General features: G+C 42.4%; 1 protein-coding gene and 3 non-coding genes across 4 annotated transcripts; 3 read left to right on the top strand and 1 right to left on the bottom strand.

The window, feature by feature from the left end:
- Positions 1-548: 548 nt before the first annotated feature.
- On the top strand, positions 549-12,959 carry LOC112560045 (cyclic nucleotide-binding domain-containing protein 2-like). Its single transcript, XM_025231611.1, has 14 exons — positions 549-2,136; positions 2,540-2,802; positions 6,243-6,313; positions 6,818-6,935; positions 7,700-7,774; positions 8,201-8,289; positions 9,151-9,313; positions 9,618-9,701; positions 10,129-10,193; positions 10,532-10,609; positions 11,521-11,581; positions 11,763-11,905; positions 12,488-12,582; positions 12,834-12,959. The coding sequence occupies exons 2-13, from the start codon at positions 2,659-2,661 to the stop codon at positions 12,498-12,500; spliced, it is 1,104 nt and encodes a 367-aa protein (XP_025087396.1). The 5' UTR covers positions 549-2,136; positions 2,540-2,658; the 3' UTR covers positions 12,501-12,582; positions 12,834-12,959.
- Positions 6,378-6,459, top strand: Trnas-uga. Its single transcript has one exon. It is a non-coding gene; the product is annotated as a tRNA-Ser (tRNA).
- Trnas-cga lies at positions 8,677-8,758 on the top strand. The gene has a single exon. It is a non-coding gene; the product is annotated as a tRNA-Ser (tRNA).
- Positions 12,012-12,093, bottom strand: Trnas-uga. The gene has a single exon. It is a non-coding gene; the product is annotated as a tRNA-Ser (tRNA).
- Positions 12,960-13,201: the final 242 nt, after the last annotated feature.

The following is a 13,201-nucleotide window of genomic DNA, read 5'->3' as shown; positions in this document are numbered from 1 at the left end:
CCAGGGACAACATCCTCCTGGCTAAGAGGGTGAGGGAGGCAGTAGTTGTTTTACGCCGAGCTAGAATGCGAAAAATCAAATTATTAAAATCACCTCCCTAGCAAACACATCGTTTAAAAGTTGATGATTAAAGCACACCCTTACCTAGTGTAGTGAAACACGTCAGAGAATGCGGCAGGTAACAACTTTAGCCAAACTGGGGCACGCGCTTTGGACATTGCAGTTTGTGTGCACCTGCTCAACACCAGCGTTGTCACCACCGCACCTTGAGTCACCCACAGTGGAAATCCTTGGAAGACTGCTGCAGAGGCACGAGTGTTTGCGCTAAGAAAAAGTTTGTATAATTTGTGGGGTTTATTTCGCTCATTAAAACATTAAACTTTTGCGTATTACATATAAATACAGCATAAACCCGTCGAAAAGTTTTTTTTTTTAATAGAACGAGAAGAAAAATGGCACTTTTAAGACCAGATAAATGTAAGCAGGTGTGTGACTTTCCAGCTTCTGCATTGAGCTGAACTTTATTTCATATAGAATTATCGGTAATGGTTTATCTGTTAAACGGATTCAAAGACTACAGTCAAGCTTTTCAGACAGGAACGCTGGGCGTGCAGTGAATGTTGCAACCGATTAAACTGTTTTTAAACATTCGTTAGTATGGCTTGTCCTTGCGGTACCTACTTATCACTCGTACCACCCGGCTCCCCTCCCTAAAAAAATATATATAGCTTCACGTGCAACAGAATCGCCATGAAGTTATGTTTACCCAGTTAAGGGTTTTCACTTCATTGCTAGTTTATGCTGTTGTTCACCCGAAATGGCGAGGCGACTGTCGTGGGTGTGCAGGTGTCGGGTAACCGCGTGTGTTTAGTAAGTGCAAACAGATTTGTGTGAGAATGAATCCCCTGGGTTGTGGGGTACGTGTGTATATGTGTGTGTGTCACGTTATCGGCACGTCACATAAATTCCACTTCCTCCAGCTCATAACAACATGAGTTAGTCAATCTTATGTAAATTTATCTCTTCAGTCCGTACATTAATCGCTTGAGCATAAACAGTCCTCGACTACATGCTACCCGTGAGGGACAGAACTCAAGACGGCAAGGATCTGTCCCTGCTGGATCAGCTGGTCGACCTTAGGTTTATCGCTGTAACATTTATCAATCGCGGCAAGCAGCAGATTACAGGTAACCATTGAAAATATTTTAACAGAAGAGAGGCTAGGAGTTGAGTTGTTCAACACCATACGGCAACAAGAGGCACACTGGACCTGAAGTTTGCGTTCGGTGCGGCGATTGTCACGGCTACAGTGTGTATCCTACAGCCATTCAGTAAACATTACATTGTAAGTGAGATAAACATACATTTCGAAAGTCGTGATATTACACTCGTGGGTTACATTTACAATATAAGTAGTGGAGATAGGAAGTATTGATGCCATGTACCGAAGGTTTTCTGACAGTGTGGTCTACTTGAAGAAGCGAGGCTGACTGAAAGGTGTGTATGACATCCGCACGCCTGTCTCTGAGCCGTCACGTGATGTAGAAAGCGATTTTGGGGTAGACCATGCAACACTGTTCTCGCAACAAGAGGATCTGAACCCCTATATCCAGCACCCGGCGGCGTACTAACGTCACTGACATCCAGCGTCCCCTGTGTCCTCTATTTGTGACGTTCGTCGGCAGTTACGAGTGAGTCCAGGTCGCTTGCTAGCGTCACGGAGGAGCAGACAGCAAAGATGTCAGATAGAACTGACAATGCTGACTCCCCCCAGGGTCACATTTCGACATTCAACACTGTGACCGCTTCGTCGGCGCTGTCATCGGACCGGTCCTCGACGATGTCCGTCTCCCCTGCTCTTGCGGTCCCCGAGCCATCCGCAAAGCCGTCCACCCTGCAGCTGCTGCTGGCTGTCCGGCAGGCGGCCGAGGAAGCCCAGGCAGCTGCAGCAGCAGCTGCTGCCGCATCACGGACTGATGCCGCTACTCGGCGGCTCGCCGGTAACGCGCCGCTGAAGCTGCCGTACCTCAGGGAACCAAACAAAGAAGCAAACCCCAGCGATCTTGATATTGCGATTCGTCTGGGAGCCTTCCTGGCACGAGGCAATGATGAGAGCTTCCTGCGGCTGTTGCAAAAGTGAGTGACCCCCTTGAAGTCCCATATTCCCCACCCTCAATATATATCATTTGCTCATCTAATCGTCGGGAAAACTATAATTAATCAGGGGGAACAATTAACGTGGCTGTCAGTTTGACACTGCAGATGCCAGGTTTTTGAGGGAAACGATTCAATTCGTCCATTTTCTTGACCTTTGGTCTAAACTATTTCGAAAATCCAAGTATGTTGCAAAAATGCCTGCTCCAACCAGAATCGTATCATTCAATTGAAAATTAGATGACTTTTTTTTTTAACTTTAACATGTTTATGGCGAAACTAGTTTATTACCAGAGGGATTTCTCGAGTTTTGAAGTTTGCAACTGCGAACGCTATCAACTCGGAGGAAAGGAACTGTTAAGAAAAGAAACTCTTGGTCTGACAGGGAGTTTCCAGAGCCTAGCATGATGCCAGGCCGTGTGCAAGACAACCCCCTCTCTCGCCTGGACTCTTCATGGTCAGCACCGACCGCCACTGTCGGGAGGGGACCTGGCAGATGCAAGGATGGCGTTACTGCTCCCTTCGTACGGCAGCAGCGGCGTCACGGGTAGGTGCCGCACAGGCCGTCGCTCGTTGCTTCAGTTGGAGAGTGGCACAGATCTCGTAACTGCACTGCCTGGCCAGAGACACGTCACACAGTCCGAGACCGTGAGTAGCGCTTTCCACTACAGTGACGTCACAGTCTAACACACACGTTACGAGAGGCTTTCGGCAGGTTGATAACAGCTATAGAAGTCAACTCTTGTTATCTCTGGTTAACTCGCTCACTCTGAAAAGTGAATTACTTTGGTATCTATATCGCCCTCACCCACTGGTGTTTTGCTGAGTGACTCCATGGTGTAGACAAACCCGAACTTGAATTTTACGGGCGGTCAGGATCAAAGGACTGCCCTCCCTGTATGCGGTGCAGATGCTGCGGATGTGTGCGGCTTGCTGATGAAGAATGGAAGAGCTGGATGCTAACCACTCTAGATGACTAATATTAGTCTGCTAATATTTCATAACGATTAAAGTTGATTGCGAAGTTAGCACCCAATTAGCGCGACGGGAGTTCAGGTCCCCTCCCGTAGAAACACGTGGACAGCCGACTCCACGAGCACTCAGTGGCGTAGCGCTGACATGTCTTTCGTCTGCTGTGTACAATTCTTTTTGTACAAGCAGCATCCGCTTTCTCTGTTAATTTATACAGAAGCATGTAATTCCTCGAGATCAAAGAAATTACCTTTCTTAAATATGCTTTGATACATCTGTTATTTTAATACAGAAGAACACACACAGAATGAGGGAGAAGTGAGTAGGTGGTTTTCAGTGTCTTTGGAACCGGGGGTACAGGGGAAAGGGCAAGTGGGGCAGCCACCCCCTCAAAAAAAGATACCGAAGAGGCAAGAATGTGAATATGGGAGCATGGAGTTTGCCCCTCTAAAGCTGAACATCTTCCCACGCCACTATATATATATATGTTACAAGAGAGTTTCCAGTAAGCTGGCCTTAAAGTTCGAGTGTGTTTACAAACGTTTGTGGTGGTTTTACGTTCGACTTCTTAGTTCAGATTAAGGCTACCAGGAATATCTCGAAATTTCATCAATGTGTACTGAATTTGTGATGCAATTTTGATGACACCAGTTGAGCATCTAAAAGAAAGGGCACCATTAAGATATTTAATGTGATTTTATTAGTGTTAATAAAATAAGTGCTTATTAGTTTATAAATTTATGCTCTTTAATGTTTAACTACTCTTTGTATTTTTAATGTCCCTGTCTTTAAAATTTAATTGTCGGTTCAATACTTTAATGTCTCTTTTAATTTATTTTCCACAAATTGAGAAAGTATTTTTACACGAGGTTACAAACAGTGTATGGGCCTGGCGCCGAAAACAGTTCGCCGCTGAAACACTCATAGCTGTGTGGCTGTCAGAGAGAGAGAGAAGATGAGAGAGCTAGAAAGGGTGAACAACCTTTAAAAATGTTCTTTCTCTTTCTTCATTTTGTGATACTATTTTGCATTTTCACTAGATCGTCCTATTTGACTGTAGAGAGATACAGGACGGAATTTATTTTTTGAAAAAGGCGAAAGTTTTTCTGGTGGATTTTATGACCGGAAAGAAATGCTTTCAAAGTAATGGAATTCCCCTGCCCCCAAACCTTACCCACGGGAATAATTTTTTCTGTGTCGACATTGGCGAGCAGACCAGATTCCCGCCCCTCCACCCCTGACAAAGGTGGAAAAAACAACCCAAAACAAAACAAAAAACCAACAAAAAAACCGACAATAAAAAACCGACAACAACAACAAAAAAACAAACAAACAAAAAAACAAAAAAAAACAAAAAACAAACCAACAAAACACAAAAACTAACAAGTGTAGCTCTAGAACGCGCCGTGTGGAGGAAAAGCGAAAAGACGAGTGCATTAATCCAGCGCATGCACGTCGTAAGTTAGTTACAGTGCATGTAGTGCCAGCCCTCCTTTCTCATCCATTAGTGGGTGGCTTCTTCCTGCCGAGGATCTGGGCGGGTAGCTGTTAGCGAGGACATGATATACGGCCTGAAAACCGCTAAACCACGTTACGTGAGAAAGGGTCAGTGAGTCCGCAGATTCGCTTCTCAATTTTTTTGTTTTTTTTACCCAACCTGTAGTTTGGAAGACAAACTAGTCACGAACACGGATAGAGGAAGGAGAGGATCTTTTCATACAGGTGCCTGTGAAAGGAAGCTACATGTATATAAAGCTGCCGACAAACGTTTCTCACCTTTATCTTCCCTCCTCCTCAGAACATGTCCTCGAGGTAGGGGGTCAGTGATAAATATCCTCGGGGGAAATTCACGTGCATAAAGGAATTACAAGGCACACTGCACCTTCTGTACCTTTCTCTCCTTTTCTCTTTCTTTCACTCCCCCCCCCTTTCTCTCTCTCTCACACACACAAAATGAGCGTGAAATAATGTCTTTTTATCGACTTTTTATCGTGTCAACAGATCGCATATCGAAGAAGTGTCTAAAGCAATGTTTTTCCTTATAACCTTTATGCAAACATGCATTTGTCAAATAAATTGACAAGTCTTTCCACAACCCCATAATCCATAAGCTAGGGTAGGTTGGTGGAAGAAGAAGAAGATTAAGAAGAAGAAAGAAAACGAAATCATTGGCATAATCAAGTGCTGTGGTAATTTAAATCTTTTTTAACGCCCTCAGACAGGATTTCACCTTCCCCTGATACTTGTTGGAGTATCTTCAGTAAGGTGGCTATATTTCAGTGATATATGCCTTCACTTGTTCTGCCAGGGTTTTGCATAAAAAGACATTGACGTTGAGAAGAAAGAAATTCCACGTTATCATTCGATCATCACTCACTTGTTTTCGGCCCTTGTATCATACGTACATAAAGCAGGTGACGCAGAGACGCAATCTCACCGGGCGGACATTTTTTGGTCCCTTGATTCTTTTTTCTTTAGAAGTGCCAGTGAAAGTGTCCGTGATGATAAGAGTACAATGTTAGCAGCCATTATGCGACGACACATGCTATGGCAGGCATATGGCAGTACTATGACTTTATCAGCAGCGGAACGGCAAACAAGAGCAACAAAACTGGACAGAATGTATAAAACAAAGTAGCCCGCTGCTTCATAGCTTTCTCGCATACAACATTGCCAAGCACAGTCCACAAGTGCATGCTCGCTGATGTCTGTCCACAACTTAGACAGAAGTTTGAAAAGTCAGTTTTTTCGAGAAGAACTGGGTTCGCGCATTGAAGCAATTGTGACATCAAACTGAGGCGGGTACCTTCATTTCACATCGGATGAAAGCACTCATCGATGGCACTGCACGTGTCATCTTTGTACGAGGCTTTAAAACGAAATCACCTACCGAAACGTCTGCCATGTCATACCTACCATGGCAGAAAATGGCCAGTATACTATGATTTTCTTGACAGGAAAGAAAGTTGGTCTACTTTGTAGGTCGATTTATTTATGTAGATAAATACGCGATTAAGGTATTGATCAGAATCTCCCACTTCACTATATCCGGCCCGCCGACCGGAGAAGTTGCCCACCCCTGGTGTAAAGTGTTTTATTTTTATTCGTGTGAGCAGAGTTTTGAGAGGTTTAAGCGGACGGCAGGACTGGTGAAACTAATCGTGAAAATCTGCAATTTACTGAAAAGGTAAGAGAGCCGCGGCACAAAGCCTCTTGTATTAAATAGCCTTAAAGACAAGAAGTTGTCAACTGCTGTGATGGCCGAGTGGTTAAGGCGTTGGACTTGAAATCCAATGGGTTCTTCCCGCGCAGGTTCGAATCCTGCTCGCAGCGATCCTTTTTTTTCTTTCTTTCGTCCAATAAAATCAAATGGAAACAGGAAATGGATATATATATAAAAAAGGCATATAGCTAAAAGTACTTGACTTCTTAAATGAGAAAAGTTACGACGCGATCTATAGAAGCACAAGTTAATTATAACACACTGTCATTCTGTGTTAAATCATGGGGACTGGGTGTAAAAGATTTCAGATTTTTCCAGCCACCCCCCACCCCCCCCACTATTAACCTGTTGAATGAAAGTAACGGAGGGAGCTCTCGGTGACATTTGCTCTGCTGTTCTATCTTTAATTTTTGTAATCTTTGTGGTAATGGCAATATTATTTAACTTGTCACGATCTTCGGTTGGCAGGTTTGTAGATCGCCACGACTCCGACAGTTGGTCCTCCGTAGAGATGTACCTCCATTTCCAGCAACGAATAAAAGATGATCTGGCGTTTAACCCTCAGAGTTTCACGAAAGCGCAGCCAGTCAGTACAGGCACTACACCCGGGGTTTCTGGTTGCCTTGCTCGAGCACAGGGCCGGGGTATCCCGCGCCTTTCACTATTCGCCACAAACAGCCTCGACATTGTCCTCCTAGTGTAGCTCCAGCTTACTAGGCTAAAACATCACGTGCATCCTCAGTTAGCCCCTGTAGTCCCCGGGGGTGCGGCCCTGTGCTCCTCTAGGAGTAGCAAGGAATAAACTAGTCCCGGAGGCGTTTGAGTCAGATTCAGTGTGTGTGGTTTTCTTGTTTTTTGTTTGTTTGTTTGTTGTTGTTTTTTTTTATTGGTTGAAACTTGTATTTAAGTGTTGCCTGCTTTTGTTTCTTCATTCAGCATTATTGATAACAGAGGGACCTTATTAAAAACCCACTTTAGAAATAATTTATTACATAAGTTATAAGTTGGTATGTTTAATTTTATTCTTACGCTTAATTGATTGAAATTGTTTTGTTATGTGGATAAAAGCATATTTCCGGCCATTTCTTCCTGGCACCATCGAGTCTTTTTTTTTTTTTTTTAAGACACTATTTTTATATATAAACTATATCTAGTTGAACCTGTCTTTGTTAATTACAAAGCGACTGAGGATATACTGTGAGCATTTCTGCACATCGGAAGACACTGTTATGTGTATGTCAGTGTTGCTTTGTTTGTCGTGTATCAAATAGTTCTAAATTAACGAAGTAAAAAAATATTTCGAAAGAGCTAAAAGCTTAACTAAACGAGCTTTGCCTGTCTCTGTAACAGCTGAATGGCGGTCCGAAACTCCAGAAGTTGCTGGCAGTGCATCCAAGTCTCAGAACATCCACTCACATCAAGAAAGTATGGCTTCGTCTGATTCGTTTATTTTAAAACAACAACAACAACAACAATCATCTCTTCCCCTGTGTTATGTTCTGATACTGTTTTCCACGCAAGGGTGAATCAAGTGATCTCACTGTGTGTTGTAAAGTGTGTTTTGTTAACAGTACAATTTGCACCGCCTTTGTATCTTCTACTTTTTAATTTTCATCATCGTCCTCAGATATCGGCCCTGTTCTTTGTCGTTGTCACAGTCGTTGTCGAAAAGGATAAGATATTTTACAGGACAAGAGCAAAAAGAAAGAAAACTAAAGAACAGAGAGTACTCCTGTCTGTTAGTTTCTTTTGTTTTATTTCATTTTTGACTTTTTCTTTCTTTATTTGGAAGATGTAGGGAAAAAGTGTGGAAATGATGTTTTCGCCAGGTTTTTCACAAACTGTTTTCAGATCATGGCGATCATAAGAGTTCACCGAGGCTTCAGCGACTTTCCTGTTCACATCCAGATTCAGCTGTGCCGCTGTCTGCAGTATGAACTGTGAGCAGACGATTAGATGTTTGTGTTCAGAGAAAGCCTTTTGTTGTCTTAGCAAGTTTTAAATATTTGTTTTGAGTAGATTACTTTCTTATTTTTACACTCCTACTTTTTAAAATATGCACCAATTATAGTCTCTATTCCTTTTCTTCCTTTTTCTCTCTCTCTCGTATATATATACATGTCTCAAAAAGAGAAAAAAAAATCGCAGATTATCACGTCCTTGACCTGTAGCTCAAGGTTAACCTCAAAGATAAAAATAAAGAAAAAAACCCCAACTGAGACGATTAGAAGGAGCAGTACATTCATGCATATTCTACAGAACAGACCGAAGAAAAAAGAAGCAGGAACTTTCTTTTATATAATAAAAATTGTGGCTTTTGTAGCAACGCTGTGATGGCCGAGTGGTTAAGGCGTTGGACTCGAAATCCAATGGGATATTCCCGCGCAGGTTCGAATCCTGCTCGCAGCGATTGATTTTTGTTTTGCTCTTTATGCCTTTTTCTTTGTAACTTCTATTAACAACGGTAAATAAACTCGCTCATAGCTTTCTGAATTCGCTCACCTCCGTACTTCTCGCTCACCTCTACACCCCCGCACAACTGCTCCGTTTATTTTCAGACACCAGTCTTTTACATGGCTGTTTCTTTTGTTGTTGTTTTCAAAGTCAGTAACTTCACCCTTTGAGCGCTCGAGTCAGTTCATTTAGGATTATTTATATTATTATCATGTTTATTTACTTAACAGGGATTTGCTGTGATGTTTACTAGATCAAACGCGGATGTGCTTGTTCACAGATACTACATACATTGTCACAGATGATTGACCTGCTTTGCACCTTGCACGTGCGATCATTGTTCACAGGTACGAGGCCCGCCGTCTGCTACTGCGTCAAGGCCATCGACCAACGGCCTTCTACCTGCTGCTGACAGGATCATTGATGGTCAACATCCAGGATACACACCCTGTCACTGGACAGACCTTCATCCGTACAGTGTCCGATCTCAAGCAGGGGGACTGCTTCGGGGTGAGTGACAGTCTGCTGCTCAAAGTGTTTAGGATGTGTATAAATATACATGTAAACATAAATATAAATATAATGCATGTTTACATATGTAAATCATGGGGTGTGTGCGAGGGCATAGGTCATACAAACTGAGTGAGTGAGTGAAAGAGAAAGACAGAATGGTTGTAAAGGAGGGATGAGAATTTTAAGTGGGTTCGTACTGTGTGATTCGGATACAACAGCAGTGACGACGACGACGATGACGATGATGATGATGACGACGACTATGATGATGATGATGCATGTGTTTGCGTGTATGGTACAGGAGCTGGCCTTGCTAGAGCAGACGACAAGAACGGCGACCATTATCTGCAAAACACAAACAGAGCTGGCGTCGATATCCAAAGAGGTCAGGGGTCAGGAATTCTTGTGCACGTGCGACGAAGCATGCGTTCGTATGTAGCGAGTTCAGAGTTTACTACTTGATGAACGACCGAGAGAGAAGGCGTCCCTTCGCCTCTCGAAATGTTTGATGTGTGATTGATGAAACATCCTCAGCGCCATTCGAGGGCTGTTAAAACATCTTTTCTTGTATTTTTAACGAAGTTCTTCAATCAGTCGTTGTGGTGCTTCTCGTGCTTTGCCTCACTCGTCTTTGTTAAAATAAAGCGACGATCAGTTTCTCAGCCCTGCAGGTGCACTGGTACTGCTCAGAATCAGGTATCAGCAGGTGATTTTGTTCTAAAGAAGTAAATTAACTCTTCAAGCTTTCTATTTAGCAGTGTCTCATGACATCGAGCAATTAAATGCCATTTGACATGCTTTCTAATTGGCAGGACTTCGATCAGATCGTTCGGTCTCAACTCTTGAAGCAAAGAGACCAGAATATTCTCTTCTGCCAGTAAGTCTTTACAATATGCTTACTTTTTCATTATGTTTGTGTGAGTAATGAAGTGTTCAGAATGAACTCAGTATTTAGGTCTCCACACTATACATGACAGGGAGTCTGTTTTGTGTCGGTAACTGTACCCGTATTACTACCCAGCATCTTTGTACCAGCCTCGTGTACAGGTATCTTTGTGCAAGTATCTTTAAGACAGGTGCCACTTATTTCATGCCATTAATTATGTAGCAATTACAAAAATTTGGTGAATATTAGCCCTTCGTGAATATTTTAATATTTTGGTTTTACGGATCATATTAGACGCTGTTTGTCTTTTTTATTTTAAAAAATTTTAGGAAGCAGTTGCTGTTTGAAAATTTCCCTTGCGAAGTTTTTTATGACAACCCTGATGGATTCTTCTTCCAGTTCTGTCCGTGAGTATCGTACACACGCAGCTAACTTATTTTTCGAAAAAGACAAATTTGAAAATATTTTGTATTAATCCTTTCAGAAACTGTTGTGTCTGCCGACGGTAAAGTAAGAAAATATCATTACAGGTTATGAAAAAACATAAAATATTTACATATACTTGTAGTTCTCTGTTTGTAATCATTAACACTTACTGACTTACAGTCTCTCTCTTTCTCAATCAGCTGGTGGATCAGAAGGTTGTCCTACATCGTCTCTATATCATCCTGCCCTCTCCCAACCACCCCTCCTGCTTTTTTAATGTTATTGCTCAGTTTGAGCCTGTCCTGCTTTGCAATGCTCCCTCCACAGCCCACTAGACCAAAATTCTGGTATTACATTATTTACACATAACAGAAGTGTAATATATTTGCAGAAGTTCTCAGCGCACATTCAAACATTTCAGTTTTCTAGACGGCTACACCCTTTGTTAATGGCGTTCTCTACATGCGCTTTCTAACATTATCATCTATAATTACTTCTAAATATTTATAATTTCCAATCTTCTTACTCCTTTAAAAAATATTTCTCTAAAAACAACTCTGTCATTACTAAGGTCAACAAGCATTTCTGGTGTTTCACATTTAGACACAATGGAGAAATATATAAAAATAAGAATTATGAAAACACACACTCAGAGAAAGAGAGAGAGAGAAAACGAAGTATATTGGAGGGTAATTATAAAACTAACAAAATGAACCCCCCCCCCCAAGAAATACAGAATTATAAAGCTGTGTTATCGTGAATTCTGAAAAAATCTCAGTACAAATATAGAATGAAATTATTTTCAAATCATGATAATGTCTTCTCAGTGATTGTTTCACCACTTCGTCCTGTACATCATCTTTATCCACAGTCTGCTTAATTTTCTTCTCAGGGCTGGAACGGTCATCGTCAGAAACGGCCAAGAGTGTGCCTACATCCTGTTCGTCAAATCTGTAAGTTGAAGTATAAAATGTGTTCTTCATGTGATAATGCAGTATGGACAGCAGACGAGGGACAGGAAAGTGAATGGGAGTGATTTTGAATGTCACTTGTCAGTGTCTGTCCACAGTTGTCGGCAGTGTGTGTCTCGCTGAGACTGTAAACACTGTAAAATGTGGGAAGTGTGTGTCACAGGGCAAGTGTCGACTAATCAGCAGCTACAACAGCTGCGACATCGTCAAAACACAGATGGAGGCCGCCTCGCGAGAGGCCCAAAAGGCGTTCCCGCTCTACGCGGCGATGACAACGGCAATCCCGCTCTTCCACGTGCCGACCAGGTAATCAGCGTAGTAATGAATTTTAATTACTGTAATAATTTAATTTTTATTCTCTGTCGAGTGATGGTGTGTTTCGCTAAAGAGAGAAGGAAAAACAAAACAGAATCGCTGCGAGCAGGATTCGAACCTGCGCGGGAAGATCCCAATGGATTTCAAGTCCATCGCCTTAACCACTCGGCCATCACAGCTGTGATTGGTCACCTGCTACCTTGAGAATAACTAAAACACGTTTTAGTCTTCCTACCATTAACTATTAAGATTTTAACAATCTGTCAACTGTTTTTGGTTCGCTTGTAGCAAATTGACTCGTACTTTATAAATTTAGCATCTGAATAGCCCGCTTTATTGGACAATATCAATAAAAAGACGCTAACTTGAAGTAACATGAAAAAACCTGACCGTTACACCTCGTGATCGATGACCTCGATACAAATGACGATCGATCGACCCCCAGGTTCCGCCGCCTTTCGTGTAAACATCATTCAACAATCGAACCTACACACGTAGGTTCCACTCCCATCATTGACAGCTACACGCAGAAACACGTGTAATTTAATACCCAGATACCTGTTGTCTCGTCAGGAACTCACCCTGAAACCAGGGCGGCCCGTGATGGGGTGGAAATGGATTTACTGGAAGAAGTTCTGAACAGACACAGCCTTGAGACCGCCAACCAGGTACGGTTAATTTTTTTTTTTTTTTTTTTTTTTTATGTGACAAAATTTTCAGCTTATAGAATTATGTACAACAGGTGTGATACAGAAGGGCAGTAGTTATAAATTGAACAGCTAATGGAATATAGAGCATTTATATGGTAAACATTAAAAAAAAAAAGTTACAAAAGGTGGCAGAACTAGCGAACAGTTTTAATACAGGTGTCGCTACGTGCACAAGAAGTTCATGGATGTTTCTGACATTTCCCGCACAGGCCACCCGAGATCTGGGCGTGCGCGTGAAAGAGGCACCTGCACCACCTCCACGGCCTCCACTGAAGAAGAGCCGGACTCTAACCAACCTTTACGACAGACTGCAGCAGGAATGGCGTCACAAGTGGGTAAGTCACCTGTCTTTTGGCAGGTAGGAATGAAGGAACTGCGACTCACTCATACCCACCCACCCCTACCCTTAGATGCCGCTATAGTTGGGTTTTCGGTGCTTGTCACATTTGGACAAATATTTATGTATACGTATTCTTACTATGGCTAGCAGATCACTGCTTTCTCAGATTAACGTTCCTAAGCATTTTTTTTTTTTGTCCTCCTCTCTTTCTGTGTGCAGACGACCGCAGGTGACCCT

The sequence above is a fragment of the Pomacea canaliculata genome, linkage group LG3 (genome assembly GCF_003073045.1).
Source record: "Pomacea canaliculata isolate SZHN2017 linkage group LG3, ASM307304v1, whole genome shotgun sequence".
In the NCBI taxonomy this organism is placed as follows: Eukaryota; Metazoa; Mollusca; class Gastropoda; order Architaenioglossa; family Ampullariidae; genus Pomacea; species Pomacea canaliculata.
This window is presented reverse-complemented; position numbering and strand designations above follow the sequence as displayed.